This window comes from Ovis canadensis, chromosome 2 (assembly GCF_042477335.2).
Source record: "Ovis canadensis isolate MfBH-ARS-UI-01 breed Bighorn chromosome 2, ARS-UI_OviCan_v2, whole genome shotgun sequence".
Taxonomy (NCBI): domain Eukaryota; kingdom Metazoa; phylum Chordata; class Mammalia; order Artiodactyla; family Bovidae; genus Ovis; species Ovis canadensis.
Genome location: NC_091246.1, coordinates 68767276 through 68794056, shown reverse-complemented (window position 1 = coordinate 68794056; position 26781 = coordinate 68767276). Strand labels below are relative to the sequence as shown.

The 26781-nt window shown below is 42.1% G+C and overlaps 1 protein-coding gene across 1 annotated transcript in view; it reads left to right on the top strand.

Moving 5' to 3' along the window:
• Positions 1-26781, top strand: part of PGM5 (phosphoglucomutase 5) — a 206777-nt gene that overhangs the window by 103478 nt on the left and 76518 nt on the right. Inside the window, exon 7 of the mRNA XM_069576376.1 lies at positions 18010-18125. Within this exon, the coding sequence (XP_069432477.1) occupies positions 18010-18125 (116 nt within the window). The remainder of the gene's footprint in view (positions 1-18009; positions 18126-26781) is intronic.

Below are 26781 nucleotides of genomic sequence, written 5' to 3'. Positions count from 1 at the left end.
AACCCACGTCTCCTGTGTCTTCAACATTGACAGGCAGATTCTTTACCACTGTGTCACCTGATGATTCTTAAATGTTTGCATGCATAGGAGTCTTTGAGGGGTTGGTTGGGGAGAGACATTCTTATTAAAATCCAGATGCCAAAGCCATATAGACAGAAATTCAGATTGAGTCATGCTGAGTGGAGCCCAGAGGTCTACATTTTAAATGAAATGGTCAGGTAGTTCTGATGCAGGTGATCATGCCTCCAGACTTGCATGCCTGCTGTTCGGTTTTCAGTCAAACAAAAGGAAACCTCCTCAGTTGGAGCTGCAGGTATTTCAAAATGTTTAAAGTAGGGCAACAGGCATGGCCCTGAAAGCTCCCTCCTACGCCCCCTAGATAGTGTGAAGATGCTGGGAAGACAGTGAACACCAGGGTAGCCAGGGGCTCCATCAGTCAAGTATTCAGGCATAAAAGACACAACTGCCCAGGGTTCCTGCATTTTTCCTCATGCCTCTCAACACTTTCTGCCTTAAATGTAGCTGTGTGATAAAGCTGTGCAGTAGAAAGTTGGCCCTGAATACTTTGAGAGCTTCCCTTATCGTGCCAATCCTATGAGGCTATTAAATATACCTTTTTAAATGAAGACATGTTCTTGGAGTCAGCAGAGTTTGATTTCTGAATTTCTAGTTTTAAGAAATTGAAACTCCAGGCTATACTTTCACATTCAACACATCTCATTTGGGGAGTTATACTGAAGGAATCACAGTCCATTGTTTTCTTGAGTCTTATAGTTTGTACCGCACTCTCTGTCTGAGGATCTCCCAAGTGCTTTTTAAGAGTATTTCACCCAAGGTGCTCTATGCACACATCATTTTAAATGATGGAATATGCTTTATGTGTATAAAATGCCTGACTCTTTCTGTGCCTGCTAGCTTGTATGTGTATGCTAAGTTGCTTCAGTTATGTCTGACTCTTTGCGACCCTGTGGACCATAGATAGCCCACCAGGCTCCTCTGTCCATGGGATTCTCCAGGCAAGAATACTGGAGTGGATTGCCATTACAACATGCCATTAAAACCTATAATGGACACCCCAGGGTTCCTTGACTTTTTGAAACATGATAGAAGAGTTTTGTTATTTGGACCAGCCTATGCTTCGAATAGGAGGAGGCAATGGCACCCCACTCCAGCACTCTTGCCTGGAAAATCCCATGGACGGAGGAGCCTGTTGGGCTGCAGTCCATGGGGTCGCTAAGGGTCAGACACAACTGAGCAACTTCACTTTCAGTTTTCACTTTCATACATTGGAGAAGGAAATGGCAACCCACTCCAGTGTTCTTGCCTGGAGAATCCCAGGAACGGGGGAGCCTGGTGGGCTGCCGTCTATGGGGTCACACAGAGTCGGACACGACTAAAGCAACTTAGCAGCGGCATGCTTCGAATAGATTCAGAGTCCTGACCAAATGAAAGTAAAGTATAGTCAAGGTGAAAGTAGTTTAAATAGCAATATAGCTTATGCTTGGTTATAGCCAGGAAACCTACTTGTATATTATATAATACACAAAATAATAGTCACTTAAAAATTATATTACTAGGAGGACACTAACAAGTGTTTGAGTTAACTGTGGATATCATATGATTTATGATGTACAAAGTACTTTCCTATACATTCCCATTCGATACACCCTCTTGTATTGATTCCTCTCTTAGGAGCAAGTTTGGATGGGAAAACTTAGGCTATAGCTTCCTAACAAAAGAACTAAGACCGTTTATAGATAAGAACTCTTTGTTTTTGTAGCTGACTGTTCCTGAATAGGACTTTATCCTGTTTATCTGTTATACTTCAAATGAAATGGTCCTTTCTTTTCAGATGCTTGAGTGGTTGTATGTATGCTGTGTGTGTATGTGTGTCTTTGTGTGTACTGAACGGAGAAACAAAGGCTAGAGCTGGAGGGGTAAATATATGAAGAAATCCTACAAATTTTAATTCTTGCTTTCTTTTTCTTTTTCTCTGATACTTGGGGGAGCTCAGCATATTCTTTGGCTTTAAGAAATGTTGATATTTGAGAGGAGCAAAAATGTTTATTCTTCAGAGTTTAAAAAAAAAAAAAACGAAAAGAAACCTCAGCAAGTATGCATTCTGATCCACTTGGTCTTGGAAGTCCTTTGCCAGGGAGATGAGCTTTGTATCTTCTCTCTGGTGAAACCTCCCCGTGTCTCCTGATGGACATTCCTCCACTCGCGTGCTTCATAAATTAGGAGGGAGGGTGCCATTGTCATACTTGACCATATAAGGGAAAGAGAGGCCCCACGTTATGTGGTCCTGCCCTCATGTCAGAACTGTATGTGCACTCAAGGCCTTTTAAGGGAGCGCGGCGTGTGCAGGCAAAACATCCCCGGGCACTCCATCCATTTTCCTCTTACTGCAGGGCTGCTGCCTGCAGGCTCTGTGTCACTTGGAAGCGTGAATCACAGGGCAGTGCTGGCGCCGAGCTCAGTGGAGGAAAACCTCAGAGGACCACGCTCACTGCCTAGTGTTGTCAATCTCTTCACTTTTATTAAAAGCCTGTCTCACAACGTGGCCTTCTGACTTGCAGTGAGAACATCGCAACTTATATATCCATATTCATCTGGACATTCCCCACCCTGCTCCTTGTTATGAATTATTATGACAGCTGCAGCAAGGAGACCATGGCTTCCTTTGTATTTCAGATGAGTCTCGTCTACACTGTAGCATTTGTCTCTGTACAGCATGAGATCTCGAGTTCAGGGAGGCTGGCCTTGAACCACAGAGCTTCCTCTTCCTAGCTCTGAGACCTTGGACATGTTACATAACCTCTCTGAGGCCCAATGTCTTTATCTAAAAATTGGGCATATAAATGTGGTAAAATCCAGTTTAAAGTGTTTAGCACAATGCCTGGTGCATAGGAAATGCTTGATACCTCTTAGCTCTTATTATCATTACTATGGCTGTCTGGAGAGAGCTGTAGTTCTGCTCTTTGAGGCCAGAATTTCCTATAGCTCCCACTGCTCTGATCCAGCACTCTTTTTACAAACATTTTCTTTAAATGCAAAACACATCCAAAAGTATTCTTAGCAGCCCTGAAGAATGTCTTGGCACAGTTCGTTGTACAGAAAATAGGTTCTGGAATCAGGCAGGTCAGGGCCTGAATCCCCACCCAGCCACTTATCAGTTACGGCACTGGACAAACGACTTAATCTCTTGGTACCTCGGTTTTGTGGTCTGTAGTCTGGTGATAATGGTCATTTACATCCACGCATTTCGGTTGCCAAGAGCCAGGACAGAGAAAGGGTTGATTACAGACCTACTAGAGATTTCATGTAAATAAGCTGCAGTTCTGAGGGCTCTTTACTGCCAATGGTAAGTGAGGTGGAGACGCTTCTGCTGTCTGTGGTCTAGTGTGGCTGCATGTACCCGGCGCACACCTGGTTCAGCCTTGGTCCAGTCAGCTCAGATCACCTGTGCCGCAGAGCTTCTGCACTGGGGCACTTTCTCTGGAAGAGGCAGCAAGTAATAGAGCATGACGAGGAGGATGGTGATACTTCCCTCCTGGGACTGCTGGCCAGAGTCAGTGCATAACCACAGGGCACCAAGCACGGTGCCTGGTCCAAGGGCAATGCTCACCAAATGTTCACTCTGTCCCACTGTCTCCATAACTCCCTTCCCCAAGAGGAGACACTCCACTCCTGGAGCCATAGCACCACAAAAAGGGAGAGGAAACAGACCACTGATGTCAATTCTAGGGTAGAAGTCAAAGGAAAAGAGACAGCTAAGTTTGGGGAGAGAGGAGGGAAAGAGAAGCCTTAAGAGGAGGAGAAGCTTCTTTCTACTTGTAGGCACACAGATCATCTCCTCTGGTTACAGTCAATCCTATACTCACTTCCTTCTTAGAATTCTACCTGTTTGAGCTACATTTCCCAGGAAACAAAGTCCTTCAGGATAAGTCAGAAGGACAGAAACACGACTGTGTGTCTCCTGCAAACCCTGGTCCAGCATCAGCCATGCTGCCAGGGCAACCAAGTTCACCCAAGCCAAGGGGCCATTGGAGGGTGCACTTAGGGAAACCTGCATAGGACATCCCTTCAGTGCAGAGCCCTGGTCCCATCCAGAGGGTTCTATCCAGCACCCCAGAGCCCCCTGCTAATTTCATTAAGAAGCCTCCCTTCTATTCTCAAGTTAGGTCAGAGGTTTTCAAGCTGCTTTTCTGTTCACATTTATAGCCAACTCCCATCAGGAGCACCTGTTGCTCCCTGTAGCAGTTCTCAAGCAGGTAAAGCTTGGGGGTTAGAATCTCCCCACCTCTGAGTTTCTGATAATCTTTCCTGACCCTGTTAAAATGTAGCTCAGAAGTTGTTTTTCAATCATCGATATCCCTCAAGCACCTGTTAGTACCTAGCCCTATTCAAAAGTTGGTCTTTAGAGAAAGACACAGCCCTGATCCTCCTGAAGGTGTTGGAGGAGATGGACCAGGACAACGATGTTTAGCACAAAGCTATGGGAGAGCAGAAGAGACACTTGTGGTGGGGTGATCTTGTCACTTTAAGGAACCTCTGTGGGTCTGGAGGTTCTTCCCAGAAGCTGAGACTTAAAGGACATTTAAGAATTGGCTAGCTGAAGCGAGGGAAGATGTATCCCTGAGTCCTGGGGGACAGGAAGCATGGCTTACCTGGAAATTGCAAATATTTGGAGTCACTAGAAGTTAAAATTGGAGAGTATTTCTTCAAGGGAGGACAGGCTCTTTCCTTCAATGCAGAGCTCAGCTATGAGTGCCCTGGGGCCCCCAAGGTCATAGCCTTTTCAGTTCCCATGGCACACCTTCCCAGGAAACACTCTGTGCCCGTCCACAGTGGGGACAAGCAGGGTGGTGGTAGGTCCTGATTCGACATAGCCACCTCTCAGACTCAGACCCCTCTGGCAGCCCCCATTTCCTTTTAGGCTATCACTAATGGCTGAGTCACTTTTCTTGGAAGCCTTCAAAAGACCCGCTTATCCCAGCGAGGATGAGGATTTCTGCCTGTTAAATCATGCTGCTTTTCTGGCATGCTTACTGTGTGTCGTCTCTTCCTTTGAGGACACTGAGACTCACAGAAATCCAGCGACTTACCAAAATAAGTTATTGAAAGAGAAAGATGGATTCAGGATTTGAACCCAGGTTGGCTGATCCAAGAAGCCCAAGCTTGTTCCATTCTGCTGCCCAGTCTCCCTAGAGTGCTATAGGAAAAGTGAGTGGGGAAGTAAACCTATTCCTCTATTGCTGTTATTCAAGTTTCTTGGATGTAAACCCCAAATAAGAGATGATAAATGGCCTGTGAGGTTCACTGGATTAAAAGTGTAAGAGCTGTGCTTTGAACCCAGGCTTGTCAGATTTTCAAAGACAGTACAGTACTTGATGGTTAGGGGTAGTTGTCCTCGCATTTGCTATGGTGAGATGAAAGCTGAATCTCAGCCTTCCAAGGTTTGGTTGCCATCTTCTGTGTCTTCACAAGACAGACTCACATCTAGGCAAACCCTGATGCTCAGTATCAATCTGAGTAATTAATATTCTCTGAGGACTTCTTAAACATTGTGCAATATGTACATAAAATTTTATTAATATTTTGAATATACATACACATGTATATATATATATCATATATATTTGTCATGTTTTATCCAAATACTTTACTGTATTTATCTTTAAAGGAATACACTAGTTGTAAATAAAGGTTTTTATCTTGCCCAAAGCCTATAAACATATATAATTAACTTATGTATATATAGTTGCATAGGTTAGTTCATCACTACCATTTGTATATATTGATAGTTTGTCTTAACTCACAGCTTTTTAAAACCTTCCTAAAATAAGATTCCTAGAATCTTCTAGAGATAAGAAATACTACTTGTTATAAGTATAAACACCAAGACCTACTAATTCAAGATCTTCTTGGAGAGGCCTAGCAATTTGTATGTTTCCTAAGTACAGATGATGGTTATTATCAAGAAAGAGTGGGAGGGAAGCACTGACCTATACTGTGAAGGTGAGTGATTAAGTGCCACCAGCTAGACAAAAGAAGAGGAAAACTTTTCCAAGCTGTGTGCTCGGCGAGGCCTTTAAAAAACACTCTCTAGGTGCCCCATAGAGGTATTTGTACTCCTAGTCCAGGGTCATTGTACTCTACGTTTATAAAAGTTCACATCGTATGAAGTCATTTTGCCACTTCTCTTTGGGCTGAATATGCATGTTTGGTTTCACGAGGGGATAAAACCCCAGTGGTCATATTTCATCAGCTAGAATGTCTGTTACAACTGAATGATGATGTGTTTTTCTGACCCTTGGAGCACTGCCTTGAAATTTTCCAAGAAACTCAGTCAGCAGCCTAGTGCCAGGTTAGTGCGCTGGGCTTGCATTGCGTCCATATCTGGCTTTCCAGATGGGCATACTTAACTGCATTGGATATTGGCAGAGAAAGTGGGAGCTGGTTGAAAGAATTCTGGGATGGAATGTTCAGAAATAAATTTGTAAGACCTGCTGAAAATGAGGATAGTATACGCAGAACGTGGTAGGGATGAAGTGAAGGAGAAGATGAAGCACTCTCCGTAAAATCTTACTGTCCGAGAAACTACCTAAGGTTCTGACAACAGTTATACTGCCTTGCCTTGCCCCCAGCACCCACACACTCATCCGCACAATACACGTGCATGCACCCATATGACGGGCATACACATGCCCATCCCCACACACGTTTCACACACACACAAGCACGCACACACACACACATGCCCACATGCACTTGGGTCATTTTATTCCTCCTTGGCATTCTTGGCTTTTTGCCTAGGGCCTTTGATATTCATGAACTTAAAAGTAGCCACCTGAAAACAATTATGGTTGACCCTTGAGCAACATGAGTTTGAACTGCACAAGTCCAGTTATACACAGATTTCTGTCACTAAATACCTACTACAATAACACATGATCTGACGTTGGTTGAATCTGTGGATGCAGAACCATGGATACTGAGGGCTGACTGGAAAGTTATACATGGATTTTCAGCTGTGCATGGTAGGTGGCCCTACTCCTACATTGTTCGAGAATCAACTATATTAACTCCAAAATGAAGAAAACTGCAATATCAACATAATTAACTGCCTAGTTTAATGTAAAAAATGTAACATCTTGTCACTCTATTATTAAATTTAGTATCCAAATAATCAACGCTTAGAAATAATCTGTAGTGTATATGTCCTCATTTTGAAAGAATTCCCAAGTGTGCATAATAGATGAGAAATCTTGTCAATAGTTAATTAAATGAGTGACTTGTAGCATCATTTCAAAAACAAAATTATAAAAATCCTTTCAAGATTCTCTTGAAACAGGAAATCAATTTTTATGTGCGATTTTTTAATATGGCTAGTATGATACGGGTTGAGGCCTTACCCACACGTGCACTACTTCTGAAGGCCGTTGGTCATGGATAAGAAAATGTGCATTTAAAGCTGTGTCTTCAACAATCCAAAGACTGTGAAAGGCTTTAGGGCTCAGCCTGAGTTAAGTGACCACTGGGGAGGGTCCCTCTGCTATGTGGAGTTAAGTGACCACTGGGGAGGGTCCCTCTGCCATGCCAGGAACGTGTTCAAGGGGCTTGAGGGCTGTAGCTCCCACTCTGGCTGCATCCAGGTGGAGCTGATGGAGAGCTGCTGCACCCAGTTGCGCAGGCTGTGCACTGTGTAAGGCCCATGCATTCCAAGTGGGTAATGTGCGCACTGAGAACACTTCCATTTAAATATTTACTATGACGGTGTTTCTGCAGTTGGCATTAAAGTTCTCTCTTCTAAGAAAAGCAGTATGCCACAATACCTCTTGAAAGCTGGAAATTATTGGGGTCTCAAAGACACTGTAGTAGCTCTAGCCAAGGGCACTGCTTGGGCTGCAGCTCTAGGCTGACAGAGAGGGTGGTGCTCCTACTGTTCGTCTGTGTCATCCCTTCACCATAGGAAGTGGGATCTTGGCCTGAAGAGAATTGTTCCTCTCACACAAGACTGTTCTCCCACAGTGGCTTTCAACGCCCAGAAGTCATCATGTCCTGTCCCGACCCCGTCCCTTCTCTGTAGGCCCCCAATTAGGCTGAGGCAGCATCAGCCTAAAACACAGAATAAATCCATACAGGGGATCTGTGCCTCAGTCTCTGAGAAGGGCGACAGAACAGTTGAGTGGCTTTCTGATTCCCTGTGGAGACTCTGCTTCTTCAATTAATTACCGGAACTGTGTGTTCTCACCAACCTATTTTGGTCCCCGTTCCCCAGAGACCTCTAGGCCCTCAAGAGAGAGTCTGTCCCACTGCAGGGTCACCCTGAATGCAAACAGCTGCTTTCCTCATCTCTTACTTCTTCCCCTACTGCTTCCCAGGACCAGACTTAGACAGTGAAGAGCCCTGCCATCCATCACCCCCACTAGCTGTGACCCTAGGCTGCCTCTCTCTACTGAGCCCAGAACTTCCTGCAGTCTGGGACCTGGTAGAAGGGTATTTGCCTCTCTGGGATGCCCTTCCAGTTAACTCATCTCTCAAACCTCTTTGGGAAAGGCTTCTTCCTGAGAATCCTTGATGTGACTCAAGGCTATTTGACATATTTCTTCTCCCTTGCTTTTCAAAACTGTTCAGTGGGAGTAAAGTCCTCTGAGGCACACCCCTGCCATAATCATATAGGGGATATATTTGGTTTATCTTAACCAGTGTTTTCCAGTATGTTTTGCATGAAACATCAGTCCCACGAGGTGCTACTTATACACACGAGAAATAGGTACCCTCCCCTCTCTATAGGTTTTACAGTGAAGTAAGCATTTACTTCTGAGAAATTCCACCAGAGTAAAGAGAGACCAGTTTTACCATAATCTCTTACCTTTTCATAGTAAACTTATTACAGCACTGGACTTAGTAAACTAACGTACAGTTATCAGTCTTTTTAGCCAACTCTGTATGTAATTCCATTTGGAAGTTCATCTACCATAACTTAGTTTTATCCTGAGCTTTCAGTGGTCTCATGTACTTCTTCCCTCTGGTATTTGAAATACTTAGTTCTGGAATCTAGATGACATTGGTACCCATGTAGGAGAAGTCTGTGTTCTGATAGACCCTACGATACTTGCATAGAATTAGCAAATGTCACTAAGTACTTGATCTATACCAGTCAATGTCGTTGCCTTCCAGGGGCTCACAGATTAGAGGGGTCAGCTGTCCCAACATCTAATGCAGTACCCTGTTCTGACTGTATCGGGGGAGGTGCTATGGTGGCACAAAGAAGGGACTGGACAGATTAACGTGGACAGTCAAAGTAGCCTGAATCTGGCGGGCCGGATGAAGAGTGCTGGTATCTTCCATTTGCCCCAGGATCCCTGTCCACACTCTCCCTACACTCGGTCCCATAGGCTGACCTCTATGGACTGTCTTCCCTCCTGATTTCAGTTGGGTTTGGAGAATTGGGAGTACTGCAGATACCAGACAGACAGAGGAGAGTGCAGTCAGGAATTGATTCCTCTCCGTAGTGCATTTCTGTGGGCTGGCAACATGCCCCCTCTGAAGGTCGTGGCTCCTGCCAGGCAGCCCTGTCCACCCAGTTCTCTCTCTGATCAAGGGATGAGCCTGGGGGTGAGGTAGTGCTCACCCAGTGTTACTTGCCTGGGGGTCCTATGCTGCACGTTGTGTGCCCCTGCTCCAGTGCCCACCCCTGTGTAGATAGCGCCTGTGTTAAACTCTGCTCAAACTACTCCATGTGCGTGTGTCATCCATTTCTGTTGGGGCTGTAACTGATAGAAGAGCACCCCCATCTGTGTGAGCTCTGTGTGCCAGCGTCTGAAGCTGCGTGGTGCTCGAAGGAGGCTCTGTCATCTCAGTTTGCCCTGGCCAGAGGGCAGAGGGGAATGCAGGAAACAGCCACTGGAGAGGTAACAATGCCGCCAGCTGCTGCGCTGTCCCTCACTGCTTTGGGTGTCTGGGGCTTCCCAAGGATCACCCCATTTAGTCCTCCCCGTATAAGGAAATTCACTGTTATTCCATCTCATAGGTGAAAGAGTCTAAGTAACTTGGCCAGCCAGCCTAGAAGAAGAGTATCTGGGTGGGCACTCAGGCAGTCAGAATTCAGAGTCCATTCTGTCATCCATGCAGATGTATTTGGACTTAATTCCACAGTAGTGCGTGTCTGCCTGCCTTTCCTGTCTACTCAACTTTGCCTTGTGCTGAGAACATCATTTCCCACAAAAGAGCATCAGCTCTTTCAGTAGTTTCTTTCCTTATAACTATGTCTCATTAGATCAAAACTTTTAAAAAAGATATGTTAATGAGGCATGCGCTTTCTTTATACTTAAAGACATTAAACCCAATCCTTGAGTAAGGATGAGCATCCTGGAAGAGTAAGTGCAGTCTTGAATGTATGGTACCTTTCAGTTGGGGTGACTGCTTCTGTGTCCCTTGATAGATGCTCATTTTCTCAGTGTCCATTTAGGGATGGCTGCCTGATGACTTGAGCTGGCTTCTCAGAAAACAGCAAGCTGGGTCATACATTAAGCCACAGATCTTTCAGAAAACTGATAATGCCCCGATATTTCAGTATTTACCTCTGCTTATGGTATTACCCATTGAGCAGTGATGCAGTAGTATACAAAATACTTGTTTTCCCTGGGCTTTGTTCTTCCTTTAAAATGAGTATGCATTTACAGCTGCTGTATGTTTATTTGCTGTTCCATGCCCAGATGCCCCATCTCTTCTGTTTTATGACACAGGATCAATAAGATTTTTTAATACCATCCAGGAAAAGATGCTAATTGAATCCAGAAGTGGAAGCACAGAAAGAAAGAGAAGCTTTGTGTTGTGAGATGTTTTATCTCCTGGGTTAGAGCTGATACATCATTTCGTATTTATTACTTTTAGTCTATAAGTGTAATTGATTCTAAATCTTCCAAGTGTATATAGGCTTTTTAAAAAGCTTCAGTGAATTGTCATCATACTTTAAAATTTAAAGCAAAACAGAAAAACAAGATGATTCACTTTTTGCTTTTCAGGGAGCAATCTTATGGGAATCTGAAAGACAGCTGACAGTCATCTCTTCGTCTCTCAGCTTAACTGGAACACTTCGGGCTTAGGGCGGGCTTAGAATTTGCCAGCCCTAGTCCCTCAGCAGTTTTTCTTCTTTGAAAATAAAATTAGAACCAGGAGCAGTTTACATCAAAGTGCTGAAGCATCAAGATGGTAAACATATAAACTTGTTGATTCCGGACATAAGGCTCTAGATTAATTCTAGCTTATGAGAGTAGACCTGTGATTCTTTCAGCTTTACGTATTTTTCTCTTGGATCTTTGGTCACTTTCCCCAAGTCAATGTCTTTCTTTTAATAAAGATTCTCAAAAGTATGCGTGCCTTCTGTTTCCTAACAAAATTAAAAATCAAATTGGGAAGGATCCAATTTTCCCTTATAACACCTACCTAAAAGGAAAGTGCCATAGCTTTTCAATAAAGCAACCACAGCAGCTGGGTTCAAGGTGCACCTTTGTTTTACAGTCGCCCCAAATCTAGATTTTTATAGGAAGCATGACACATCCCGTTATATTTTGTTTTTTATTATAAATATTCTTTAAATGATATGTTTATTTCCCTTTGGATTAAGTGAAAGGTTCAGTACTCAGAAGAGTAACAACAAAACACTGCAGGACATTTTGCAGTTATTAGAGCACTTTCTTATCTTTATATACTGTCTCATTTGATCCTTATGACCTCCTTGATAAGGCAGGCAAGGGAGGTGGTATTTAATATGTGAGTTTTATGGTTTAGGCTGAGATATCACAGGTCCCAGGAACAGGCAGGTGTCTGCTAAAGTTTACATATTTGTATAATATATACAATTTGAATAATATAACAAAGATATATAATATATGAATATATAAAAATTTAAATTGGAGGATAATTATTTTACAGTGTTGTGGTGGTCTCTAGCATACATCAATGCAAATTAGTTTTATATATATATATATATATATATATATATATGTATATATATCCCTTCCTTCTTGAACCTCTGTGACTGCCCTGTCCCACCCTTCTCGGTCATCACAGAGTGCCAGGCTGGGCTCCGTGTGTTATACAGCAGCTTCCTGCTAGTTATCTGTTTTACATATGATAGTGTATGTATGTTGATGCTACTTTCTCAATTTGTCCTGACCTCTCCTTCCCCTCCTGTGTCCGCAAGTCCATTCTCTACATCTGCATCTCCATTTCATCTCTGTAAAGAGGTTCATCAGTACTGTTTTTCTAGATTATATATATATATATATATTCACATTAATATACTGTATTTGGTTTTCTCTGACTTTACAGAAATATATAAAATTTATATATAAACATACATTTATGTAATATATATATTTATAATATGTTATATATATTTGCATATAAAATACATTATATATTATCTATATATGTTTGAAAAACTTTTGTGGTCATCTTATTATGACAGCCTCATGTTTTATACTTACTTTACCTAGAAGTATGAGTTGCTATAGAGCTTCCCTGGTGCCTCAATGGTAAAGAATCCGCCTGCCAATGCTGGAGATGCAAGTTTGATCCCTAGTCAGGAATATTCCCTGGAGAAGGAAATGGCAACGCACTCCAGTATTCTTGCCTGGGAAATCCCATGGAGCCTGGAGAGCTACAGTCCATGGGGTCGCAAGAGTCAGGTCCCACTTAGTGACACTAAATAGCAACAACAGTGAGTTGTTCCATCCAAAAGAGTTGAAGAGTGGACTTTGAGATTTGCTATTGGAGAACAAGGCTTAGCTGAACTCTGGCTAATTTTTACTTATGAGCTGAGAAGGCTGCCTTAGATAGGCTTTTAAACTGCAAACTCACTTAAGCCTTTTACCTCAGAGCAATTCTAGCCAGTGGTACCAGATATCAAAGAAGGGATCCGGTAGTGAACTCATCAATGTGAAAATACTGAAGGACTGACTTGCCAGCAGCTTTGTTACATGTCTGCTAGACCTTAGCCCACCGTATCCAAATGCTATTAAACTCCATCTCCAGTGATTTGTTTGTTGGGATGATGTAAACATTACTAATTCAAACATGTACTTAGTCATAAGTACTACAGAGGGCTTTTTCTTCTAAATAAATGTTTCATTGAAGCATAACGCATATTTTATATGCATGAGGCACACCTGATGCATAGCCCAAGCACTTTCCATAAAGAATATACACTCACGAAACTACCATTGTAGATTAAGAAACAGAACCCATTCCTGAAGCTCTCTTGATCCCCATTCCAATTACTACCTTCCACTCCTCCCCAGAGATAACATCTATCCTGACTTTGTCACCAATGACTAGCTTTTCTGATTATTTTTTTTCTAACTATAGAAAAGTGAAAGTGAAGTCGCTCAGTCATGTCCGACTCTTCGTGACCCCATACACTGTAGCCTACCAGGCTCCTCCATCCATGGGATTTTCCAGGCAAGAGTACTGGAGTGGGCTGCCATTTCCTTCTCCAGGAGATCTTCCCAACCCAGGGATTGAACCCAGGTCTCCCACATTGTAGGCAGACACTTTACCGTCTGAGCCACCAGGGAAGTCAGGGAAGTTTCTAACTATATTGAGGTATAATTGACAGATAAAACTATAATATAAAGTGTACAGCATGATGATTTGATAACTGATACACATTGTGTTGGAGAAGGAAATGGTAACCTACTCCAGTATCCTTGCCTAGAGAATCCCATGGACTGAGGAGCCTGGCAGGCTACAGTCCATAGAGTCGCAAAGAGTCAGACATGACTGAAGTAGCAGCACGCACGCACAGTGCAGGTATCTTGTAATCTATGTAGATGGAAGCTTTTTAAAAAGGGGCTGAGAGTTCAGTGTGTAGAAAATAGGACCAAGAAGTCTGCTAAGCTCTTTAGAAAGTGGATGTTTGCAGATAAATCAGAAGAAGAGGGACCTGGGTCTTGTCCTTTTTAAATCTATTGCTACTTTCTTAAAGTAGAATTCCAAGAACAGCTGATTCTGCTTCACATATTTGCTATAATTAGTCATTGTTTATTTGGCTGTTCTATAGCAAGGTAAGAGAGTCATTAATAACCATTGACATTCCAGTAAAATATTATTGCACCCAATGATATAGCACTGTATAATTAGGTTAATAGATATTTTAATACCTACTATGGGCACACACTGTGCTGGATGTGGGAGGCACAAAGATGGATATGCTAGCACCTGTATATGTAGTGAGCTTTTAGGGATTTTTCAGGATACTTTTGTATCTGTTACCTTGTTTGAGCACATGAGGGTAAGGTGACTACCGAGACTGGGAAGATAAAATGATGTGTCTTTCTGCTCTTCAAACCTTTGATGCTCATATATTCACTGCAGTAGTTCTGTTCTGCAGTCTTGACTTTCAGGAAATGCCTTTGTCTTATCCTGATAGCTAGTACTGCTGCTATGTGTGCTGCTCAGTCGCTCAGTCATGTCTGACTCTTTGTGACCCCGTGGACTGTGGCCCACTAGGCTTCTCTGTCCATGGGATTCTCCAGGCAAGAACACTGGAGTGGGTTGCCATTCTCTTCTCCAAAGGATCTTCCCAACCCAGGGATTGAACCCGAGTCTCCTGCATTGCAGGCAGATTCTTTACTTTCTGAGCCACCAGAGAAGCCTCTGTCCTGATAGCCCCACCGATTAATACCTGGAGAAATTCCCTTTGCTCAAAATGATTACGTTATAATCACTTAATTGTATCTTAATATAAGGAGCCTAAACAAATAGACTCATAGATACAAAGAATAAACTAGTGGTTGCTAGAGTAGAGGGAGAAGGAGATGGCAGCCCACTCCAGTGCTCTCGCCTGGAGAATCCCACGGATGGAGAAGCCTGGTGGGCTGCAGTCCATGGGGTCACTACTAGTCGGACGTGACTGAGCGACTTCCCTTTCACTTTTCACGTTCATGCATTGGAGAAGGAAATGGCAACCCACTCCAGTGTTCTTGCCTGGAGAATCCCAGGGACGAGGGAGCCTGGTGGGCTGTCGTCTATAGGGTCGCACAGAGTTGGACACGACTGAAGCGACTTAGCAGCAGTAGCAGCAGCAAAATGAGAAAAGATCAAGTAGAGATAATTTCCCCCTTGCTATTCAACAGTATTCCTTAAATAGTAGATATTAGTCAACCGAAATCATATAGACTTTATTGAGGGCAAGTCTGACAAGGTACTTTGTTATCCTTGACATTGAAGAGCTATAAAGATACGCAAGATGTAGCTTCTACCCTCAAAGAACTAACACATTGGTGGTGGTGGTAGTGTCTGTGTGTGGAGGGAAAGTGTTAAGGAGGTAAAAACACATACAATGACCATGTGAACATAAAGACCCCATACCCAGAGAGGAAGCCTAAGGCAGGGAGGGCTACTCTGGGTTGATCATGGCAATGAAAAACAAATTATATTATTATGATAATAGAGCTGCTGCTATAAAACTAATCCCAAAATGTACAATGGCTCAAACACAACAAAAGATTTTTTCTCAGTCATTAAAAGTTAAAAACAAGTGTTTCTGATTGGTGATTAATTTTCTTCCAAATGGTGATTCAGAGATCCAGATTCTTCCAACTTGTAGGCCCACCATCTTTAACATGTGGCTTCTAGGATGGCGGGGCTTGTCCATATTAAACTGGCAGAAGGAGAAGGAACAGGGAGGATGGGAAGTTTTAATAGCCATATCTGAAAAGAGTATGCATTATCTCCACTAGAGTTCCACTGGCTAGAACTCTACAAGGCCACAGCGAACCTCAGGGGAAGCTAAGAAATGTAGTCTAGCTGTGCGTCCAGGAAAAGATGCATTTATTGACCAGTAGCAGTCTTTGCCACAAGACTCATGATGGCGGGACATTTTAGATAGGTTTTGAAGCAACGTGAAGTATTCTGAGAGACTGGAAAGGAAGATTAATCCATGTAACATGAAAAGCAGGAAGAAGGACTCAGAAATCAACAACAAAAATGCAACAGCATATCTAAAAAATAAGAGATGATTGGGACTTCCCTGTTGATCCAGTGGTTGAGACTCTGCACTTGCATAGCAGGGGCTCCAGTTTGATCCCTGGTTAGGGAACTAAGGTCCCGCATGCTGCGTGGTGACCCCCACCCCCGCAAAGTAAAAGAAAAAAAGAGAGTTCAGTTTTTTTAAAGGAGCATGTGGGAGGGGTCATGAGAGAAAGTGTTGGATTGGCAGATTGAGGCTATTTCCAACCTGAAGCCACATTTTTAGAGGCTCCTCCACAATGAGGAGCCTGTATCTACCATGTTTCTTTGTTTTCCAGTGTTTTACCTTTTTGCTAGGAGAGCTCACTCCCATTTTTAGGAAAATTTTGGCCCAGATTCACTTTCTTTCTTTTCCTTCTGGTCTTTCCTAGAAAGTGAGGTTTGTTTGTCTCCAGCATGTGATGGTGGGAGTTAAGAAGAGGGGAGCAGACCCTCAGCATGAGCAGCTTCAGTTTTAGCTTTTGTACCAGAGAGTTTCAGAGACTCCACGGGGGCCTCCTGCCAAAAAGAGGCCAGGCTCCTCCAGTCAAGCCTGGTATCTGCTGAGTGCTATGTTTGGGATGGATCCCAAGTTCAGTGGAAGGAGAAGGGAGGGGGAATTCCTTTCTGACTTTAGGACACAATCAACTCATGCTTGGGATCCTGGAATTTAATTACCCATATTGTTATCTTAGCTTGTATAACTACAACTGTGGCTCATAGTTATAAAAGTATCCAGTCCTTTAAAATCCAGCCTCAGCCTTTAGCCTAATGACCTCCTAAGAGTGATTAACTGAAAAGGGTGGAGTTGGGGAAATCCTTTCTCCTCCCTTAAGTTCTGCCAACTTGGCTTTGAACCGACAAGAAAGTTTTAACCAGAGAATATATATCTCACACCCTCTAGCCTTTTTCTTACCCTCACCTCTGCCCCAGTTGCATTCTATTTTGTGATCTTATACATTCATTTTAGCTAAATTAATTTTGAGCCAGCCTTCACTGTGAACTGCCCTTGAAAGCTTCTGTGTGAATGATTTCTTCTTTGTTGAACTTCTGACCATGAAATTAATGGCTTTGAAAACTTTCTCTCTCCAGTTTGGGGAGGATTTATTTCACTATTCCTACCAGGATGTAAGCATGATTGTGTATTTCTCTTGGAATATTTTGAGAATAGGAGAAAATCAACATCTCTAGCAGCTCATAGAAAGAATGTTCCTGTTCTATTGACTCAGTTGGTAAAGAATCTGCCTGCAATGCAGGAGACCCAGGGTTTGATTCTTGGGTCAGGAAGATCCCCTGGAGAAGAAGGAGATGGCAACCTACTTGAGTAATCTTGCCTGGGAAATCCCATGGACAGAGGAGCCTGGTGGGCTACAGTCCATGGGTTTGCAAGAGTCAGACACAATTTAGTGACTAAACCACCAAAGTGTGTGTGTGTGTGTGTGTGTGTTGGGGGGTAAAGCTAAGCAGTGTACCACAGTGTCTACTATTTTCTAGGAGTTGAATTGCTTGTTCATGGGATGTGTATATATTCATCTTTAGTATGTGCATGCTAAGTCACTTCAGTCATATCCGACTGTGCAATCCTATGGTCTATAGCCTACCAGGATCCTCTGTCCTTGGGATTCTCCAGGGAAGAGTACTGGAGTGGGTTGCCATGCCCTCCTCATATGCATCGTTAGTAGATAATGTCGAACAATATTCCAAAGTGTTTGCACCCAAGCACCACCTTAATTTAGATTCTCAGATCCCCAACTGGATCTTACCACAAAGGTTAAGGAATATATATAGAAGGGAAACATAAATGTGAGAATATGCTATCCATAAACTTTCACCTTTGGCTTCACATCTTGAAAACTGTCCACACTGTTCAAGGTGTTCTGAAATATAGTTTATGGCGTAAACAAATCTTAAAGACTTGCTTAGGTGCTGAGAAAAAAAAGAAAAGAGAAATATGGATTGATTGTTGCCTTAAATTCTGTTTTTCAGAGTGGCCAAATCAATGAAGGTCCCTGTGTATGAGACCCCAGCTGGATGGAGATTCTTCTCAAATCTGATGGACTCGGGCAGGTGCTCTCTGTGTGGAGAAGAGAGCTTTGGCACTGGTAGGCTTTATTGGGTTGGTATTACTGGAGAGGGTGGCTGTAGCATGCTGTGACCCCAGTTTGGAAACCTGTGAATCCATTGTGAGTCAAAGGCTAGAGAAGGAGTTAGAGGCAAAAAAAAAAAAAAAAAAAAATTAGAATAATTTTTGGTGGGATACATGCTATGACACACTCCCATCTTATATATATATGTACATATATCTTATCTTTTGGCTTGCATAGTTCCCAAGAAAAGTGAAAGTGAAAGTTGCTCAGTCGTGTCCGACTCTCTGTGACTCCATGGACTGTGCAGTCCATGGAATTCTCCAGGCCAGAATACTGAAGAGGGTAGCCTTCCTTTCTCTAGGGGATCTCTTCCCAACCCAGGGATTGAACCCAGGTCTCCTGCATTGCAGGCAGATTCTTTACCAGCTGAGTCACAAGGGAAGCCCATAGTTCCCAAGAAATCAGCTCTAATTATTACTGTTGCTCTGTATTCAAATTTCCTCTACCTCCCACTTTTGTCTGCCTTTAATAGTTTCTTTTTATCTTTTGTTTTTAACAGTTTAGTTATAGTATCAGCAGTCTTTGAAGCACAAAATGAAATTGTTCTAAAAACAAAAGACAAAAAACACAAAGTATGAGAGTTTGTCGTGAAAACGTTTTTTTAGAGGCAGCCAGGGTGCTGAGTTGGAGAAGGCAATGGCACCCCACTCCAGTACTCTTGCCTGGAAAATCCCATGGATGGAGGAGCCTGGTGGGCTGCAGTCCATGGGGTCTCTAAGAGTCGGACACGACTGAGCGACTTCACTTTCACTTTTCACTTTCATGCATTGGAGAAGGGAATGGCAACCCACTCCAGCGTTCTTGCCTAGAGAATCCCAGGGATGGGGGAGCCTGGTGGGCTGCCGTCTATGGGGTCGCACAGAGTCGGACACAACTGAAGCGACTTAGCAGCAGCAGCAGCAGGCACATGTATTTTTAAAATTCTTCTTGGGGTTCTTGGATCTGTTGTTTGTTGTCTTTCATTAATTTTAGAAAATTCTCAGCCATTATCTTTTTTAATATCTCTCTTTCCCTATTCTCTCATCTCCTCTGAGGCTCCAGTTACTCATATATTAGATAATTTGTGTCCATATGTTTGTCTCAGAGCTTTTACAAGCACTACTTGATTTTGTTTACTCTTTTTTCTTTTTGTGTTTCAGTTTAGATAATCTTTATCGGCATATTACTGATTGTTTACTGAGCTCTATCCAGTCTTTTGCTGAGCCTAGTGAAGCGTTTCTTCATCTCTCATACTGTGTTTTTTATTTCTAGCATTTCTTTTTGACTCTTCTTAAATAACTTTCATCTCTTTGATGCATTTCTTGATCTGTTTATGTCTGCTGTTTACCTTTTCCATTAGATTACTGAACATGTTAAACATAGTTATAAACTTTCTGACTGATAATTCCAATATCTGGTTCTTTTCTGGTTCTGGTTCTCTTGATTTCTTTGTCTGTTGATAAAACAGTGGTTTACTCATTCTTGGTTTTTGTATATCCTGTAATTTTTCATTTAATGCTGGACTGTATGTCTATAAAAACAGCAGAGACTAATGTAAGTAATATTTACACAAAGAAAAAGGTGTCATCTTTCTTTCTAAAGAGCATTAGTGTGCAAGGTTAAGCTAAATGTAATTAAGTCTTGAGCTGTGTTTGAGTTTCACTGTTTCTGCTGAAAATCTTTAGTGTATCACAGACTTCAAATTCTCCCAGGAGTGGGATATTTTTACCATGTACTGAAAGTGAGGATGGGTTATGAAAGAGATTTTTCAATGTTTCTGTTTCATTCACAGCTTTCAGCAGTTATTACATGTAGGTGATACAAAATAGACCTCTTATCACCAAGTACTTGACCCTTCTCTAATGGTAGCAGACCTCTACTTAGTATTGGTATAGAATTCTGGGCCCAAGATTTCCTACCCTGTCTCTAAGGTTTTTTACTTCAATTCTTATTTCAGTAGCAGCAAATCTTTGCCTGGGTCCTAGGCATAAGATGGTTTGCAGCTCATTCATCCAGGAACTTTAGGCTTTCATTTCCTATGAAAGAAATGTTTGGGGAACGAGAAGTGTTTCATGCTTATCTCTTGGGCAGAAGTTGATTATATCCTGCATACCAGCAGTAACAAATCTCTCTTTTTCCAGCCTTGCCTGAGTACCCAGTGGAACCTATGGAAAGAACTTACAAGTGTGCCCCTTATATCTGGGACTCTAGGCAATTTTAAAGTAACATGATAAAAGCTATACTTGGCCCTTACAAATTTTTAAACTCTTATGTGACTTCTTATTATTAATTTGTATGGAAGCATCTTCTTTTCCCTGTGGTCTGCCAGAGATGAGATGGTTTTGTGTCCTATCATTCCTTGAAGGGGCTTGAGACTCTTTGGAATCCACTTTATTGCCTGTGACATCAAATCTCTAATCAGTTCCACAAAAGTTGTGATTTTGCAGATTTCCTAATCTTTTCTTATTACTGGAATGGGTGTGGCACTGTCTTGTAGATTTTTACAGTTAGGATCCAAACGACCTTACATTGCAACTGGTTAATATCTCTCTTCAGTTCAGCTTAGTTCAGCTGCTCAGTCATGTCCAGCTCTTTGCGACCCCATGAATCGCAGCACGCCAGGCCTCCCTGTCCATCACCAACTCCTGGAGTTTACTCAAACTCTTGTCCATCGAGTCAGTGATGCCATCCAGCCATCTCATCCTCTGTCATCCCCTTCTCCTCCTGCCCCCAATCCCTCCCAGCATCAGAGTCTTTTCCAAAGAGGCAACTCTTCGCATGAGGTGGCCAAAGTACTGGAGTTTCAGCTTTAGCATCAGTCCTTCCAATGAACACCCAGGACTGATCTCCTTTAGGATGGACTGGTTGGATGTCCTTGCAGTCCAAGGGACTCTCAAGTGTCTTCTCCAACACCACAGTTCAAAAGCATCAGTTCTTCGGCACTCAGCTTTCTTCACAGTCCAACTCTCACATCCATACATGACCGCTGGAAAAACCATAGCCTTGACTAGACGGACCTTTGTTGGCAAACTAATGTCTCTGCTTTTAAATATGCTATCTAGGTTGGTCATAACTTTCCTTCCAAGGAGTAAGCGTCTTTTAATTTCATGGCTGCAGTCACCATCTGCAGTGATTTTGGAGCCCCCAAAAATAAAGTCCGAGTCTGCTTCTACTGTTTCCCCATCTACTTCCCATTGAAGTGATGGGACCAGATGCCATGATCTTCGTTTTCTGAATGATGAGCTTTAAGCCAACTTTTTCACTCTCCTCTTTCACTTTCATCGAGAGGCTCTTTAACTCCTCTTCACTTTCTGCCGTAAGGGTGGTGTCATCTGCATATCTGAGGTGATTGATATTTCTCCTGGCAATCTTGATTCCAGCTTGTGTTTCTTCCAGCCCAGCATTTCTCATGATGTACTCTGCACAGAAGTTAAATAAGCAGGCTGACAATATACAGCCTTGACGTACTCCTTTTCCTATTTGGAACCAGTCTGTTGTTCCATGTCCAGTTCTAACTGTTGCTTCCTGACATGCGTACAGATTTCTCAAGAGGCAGGTTAGGTGGTCTGGTATTCCCATCTCTTTCAGAATTTTCCATAGATTATCGTGACCCACAGAGTCAAAGGCTTTGGCATAGTCAATAAAGCAGAAATAGATGTTTTTCTGGAACTCTCTTGCTTTTTCCATGATCCAGCGGATGTTCGCAATTTGATCTCTGGTTCCTCTGCCTTTTCTAAAACCAGCTTGAACATCAGGGAGTTCACGGTTCACGTATTGCTGAAGCCTGGCTTGGAGAATTTCGAGCATTACCTTACTAGCGTGTGAGATGAGTGCAATTGTACGGTAGTTTGAGCATTCTTTGGCATTGCCTTTCTTTGGGATTGGAATGAAAACTGACCTTTTGCAGTCCTGTGGCCACTGCTGAGTTTTCCAAATTTGCTGGCATATTGAGTGCAGCACTTTCACAGCATGATCTTTCAGGATTTGAAACAGCTCAACTGGATTCCATCACCTCCACTAGCTTTGTTTGTAGTAATGCTTTCTAAGGCCCACTTGACTTCACATTCCAAGATGTCTGGCTCTAGATTAGTGATCACATCATCATGATTATCTGGGTCGTGAAGATCTTTTTTGTACAGTTCTTCTGTGTATTCTTGCCACCTCTTCTTAATATCTTCTGCTTCTGTTAGGTCCATACCATTTCTGTCCTTTATCGAGCCCATCTTTGCATGAAATGTTCCCTTGGTATCTCTAATTTTCTTGAAGAGATCTCTAGTCTTTCCCATTCTGTTGTTTTCCTCTATTTCTTTGCACTGATCACTGAGGAAGGCTTTCTTATCTCTTCTTGCTATTCTTTGGAACTCTGCATTCAGATGCTTATATCTTTCCTTTTCTCCTTTGCTTTTCACTTGTCTTCTTTTCACAGCTATTTGTAAGGCCTCCCCAGACAGCCATTTTGCTTTTTGGCATTTCTTTTCCATGGGGATGGTCTTGATCACTGCCTCCCGTACAATGTCATGAACCTCCATCCATAGTTCATCAGGCACTCTATCAGATCTAGTCCCTTAAATCTATTTCTCACTTCCACTGTATAGTCATAAGGGATTTGATAATCTCTCTCTTAAGTCTCTTTTAATCTGTGTTTGTCTCCTCTATATTTTCTCTTTCTAATTTATCCATTGAAGAAACTGAGTCTTATGTCCTATAGAGCTGTTAATAGCCTTGATTTTAACGTTCCTTTCTAATTTGTTTAGTGTTACATAAAGAGAAACTATTAATAATTTTTTTTCTGGTTTGCAGCCATGATAACGGATTCTGTTATTGACTATGGTATTTTCTTTTGTAACACTTCTACATTTTTGACATTCATTTTAGGTATACAGTATTATAATTTACAATTAAAAGATTTTTTATGCTTTTTCTACTATTTAGACCTTCTGTTTTATAGTCTTATATTAAAGACCTTATATTTTAAAGTCTACAATATTAAAAATAATATTAAAAACCAATTGTGACAGTTTGTGATTTTAATGGAAATTAATTCAATATTTTACCATCTGTTTTGATGACTGCTTTTTAATGTTAGTAAAATCCTTGTCATGCTTATGTAATACCCCCTCCATTCTCATATTACTTAGAATCATATAATAAATGGCCGCTGGAAGATGCCCTTTCAGAGTCAAGTGATATATTAGTGGTTTTTTCTCCTTTATTATGTGAATGTAATTTTTACCAAAATTAGTTAGATTCTAACAGCATTAATGGTACAAAAGGGTTGGCAGGAAAAGGAGAAAAGGGTTCCAGGAAAAGGGTCTCCTGGAAAAGGAGAGACTGTATTAAGCTCTCTCAATGATTATGTTTGATATCAGAATGTTTGGCTGGCAGGTCTGCTTAGGACAGTTAAAACTGTTACATTTTTTTCTGCTGATGCTTTGAAAAATAAGTGTTCTGTATGTCTAAACCAGTGACTGTGACTCAAAAAACTCAAGAATTGTATATTGTATATAACAATTCTGCCTAAAATTGTTCTGCCCAAATAACACAAATCTAGCAACTGGGATAGAACTGGTAAGTCCAGATTATCTCCTTCTCTCTCTGTTTGTCTTTATAAATATTTACCGAGTGCTTACAATATACCATAAATTTGTAGTCTTTAAAATTAAAGAATAAAATATTATATGTATAAAACCATATTATACCCTTAATAACAAATATTTGCTGACTTCAGTGTAATAAACATTTATTCTGTACTTACAGAGTACAAGGCACTATATTGGATGATATATAGAATACAAAATGCTTAAGTTCATACCTTTAAGAAACTCAAGATCTTTAGGGTACATAGAAAGATGCACAGATAACTTTTCTACAAAACAGAAAATTTGAAGTTCCACAATAGAGGAATAGAAAAAGTACTGTGGCAGATAGGAAAAGGAGAAAGTAGTTTGGAACCGGAGGCTCAAAGCAGACTTCTTGGGAGAGATGGGAGTTGGATAGTTCCTAAAGAATGGGAAGGATTTGCACATATAGAGATGACAGGACAGAGCCTTGTTGGATGGAGACAGCAATGTCAAGAAAGTAATAGAAGTGGGAGATGAGAGGACATGTGTTCTAAGTAGCTAGCTGTTTAGTTTATCTAGAGAAGTGTTTTCCAGATATGAATCAAGGCTAATTTGGGATCATGAGATTGGTACAACTTTTTAAGACAGTAGACTAGAAACTATCAGATGCATTGCATTTAGTAAAGGTAAATGTTATTTTGGGAAATTTTACATACAAATATACATACAGGTATCTGTGTGTATAGTAGGTCTTACTGTAAAGCATATTTATTGTGGATCATGGGCAAAAACTGAAAAAGACTGTTCTATACCAGGGATTGGGAAACTTTTTCTGTAAAGGGCCAGGTAGTGAATATTTTAGACTTTGTGAACTGAGAGGCTATATACGTTCTCTTCCAGAGTTACTCAACTGAATGACCGTAGCACAAAAGCAGCCATAGGCACTACATACATGAGTATGGTTGTGTGCCAATAAAAATTTACTTACAAAAATAGGCCCAAGTCCAAATTTGGCCCATGGGCTGAAGTTTACTAACCTCTGACATATAGGGTAGGATAGAGAAGGGAGTATCAAGAAACAGTTTCTTCCAATCAAGATACTGGAAATACCAATGGCGAGGGGCCCACTGTAGAAGCCCTTTGCCTGCCTAGCTTAGATGTTGAGTGTACTCAGTTCCCCAGTTGTGTCTGACTCTTTTCTGACCGCATGGACTGTAGCCTGCTAGGCTCCTCTGTCCATGGGATTTCCCAGGCAAGAATACGGGAGTATTCCTTCTCCAGGGGATCTAGGAATCCATCCATGGTCTGCAGGGGAGGAGGGATATCTGTTTGCAGCCACTCTCCAGCAATCTTTGCTTTCAGATTGCTATGCTAGTTGCAGCACGTGGGTTGGACTAGAAGGGAAATTTTTAAAGTCTCTCACTGTTCTGCTTGCCCGTCATTCTCCTTTCAAGGAACACAACAGATTTTTCAGCGTGTAGAACCCAGCCCCACCATTCTTCAGGTTCAGATGACATTAGCCTGATTTGACAGATGAAGCTCCTGAACCCAGGAAGCAGTTAAGTGACTCACCCAGGGCCCCAGAGCCTGGAAAAGGCCTCAACTTGAATTAAATTACAGTTGAACTAACAGCCAGGTCTCCTGCCATAAGGCGCATACTGCTTTCCACTGTGCCAATCAGTCTTCCCCATGAAAGCAATGGCTAATTCTGTCTCTCCAGCACTTAACAGTAGATGACTGTTAGAAGGCCCGAGGAACTGGACCACTCATTCTTGGAAGGAGAAACCGGCTTCATGCTGTTCCTTATTAATGCTGGTTCTTGGAGAGGCATTGAGTTACATATGTTAAGAATCACTTGGGAAGCTTGATAAAAATATAGATTTTCTATCCTACCCTTGTTTGAAATCCCTAGCTCAAGCCTGAGAATCTGCATTTTAAGTAAGTGTCCTTATGTGATTCTGATGTGCAGTCAAGAGCAGGAAACATTCCCCTGGTGAGAACCGGTATTTGTTTTCATCAGGAATGGTATAACAAGTATCTCTGAGATGTGATGCCAGGTTCAGGTCAGGAAGTCTAGAGGCCCAGGAACAGGAGGCTGTGATCCCCTGCCACTTACAGACAGACCACATGGGCTCTCTGACCCCCTACAGTTCTCGCCTGTAACAGTCAGCTGCTCACAGGCGCTTCCCACCTACTTAGGTTATAGTTCTCAAAATCAAGTGAGCTAATAAGGGAAGGAAAAAGCAGAGAGATGAAAAGATTCTAAACCTGAGACTGGGAAGACACTTCTAAAGCTTATCAAAGCTTTCTCTAGTGAGTGAAGTAAAAGTCTCTCAGTTATGTTCGACTCTTTGTGACCCCATGGACTACCTAGTCCGTGAAATTCTCTAGGCTAGAATGCTGGAGCGGGTACCTTTCCCTTCTCCAGGGGATCTTCCCAACCCAGGGATTGAACCCTGGTTTCCCACATTGCAGCTGGATTCTTTACCAGCTGAGCCACAAGGGAAGCCAAATCTTTCTCTAGTGGTGGCCTTTTTCAATGCCCTTGGGGCATGGAGCTGTGTACCAACTAGGAATGCAGACTTTAGTGCCAGAAAAGCTTGAAAATATGGATCTGCCTCAGGCTCAAGATGCCAAGCTTTTTGTCCAAGATGAGCAAGATATACCCTGAGTGGGAATTTCCCTTACCAGCATCTTGAACTCCCAGAACTTTCCAAGATAACATGCTAGTGGTAAGATCAGAGTCCATGCTTCTTGCCCATGGAAAGGTGTGAGTCTTAGATAATAGGAAACCTGTATTTATTGCTCTGTCAGAGAACCAAGGTCATTTCAGAAGCAAAACCATCTTTTGTGCTAGGAAAAATATTCATCCACTTCCTTGGAAGGGCTTTGGAAAACTCTTTTCAGAGGGAAAGGAGAACATTTTATAAATCCTTAGCTTTAAATAGAAAATAACTGTTCCTCTAAATGGCATTCTGGTTACTTTTCTCAAGTTCCAAATTGGGAAGAATCTGGACTCATTCCCACACACAAAAAGGGATACTAAAATCCTAAAACGAAGAGTTAAAAAA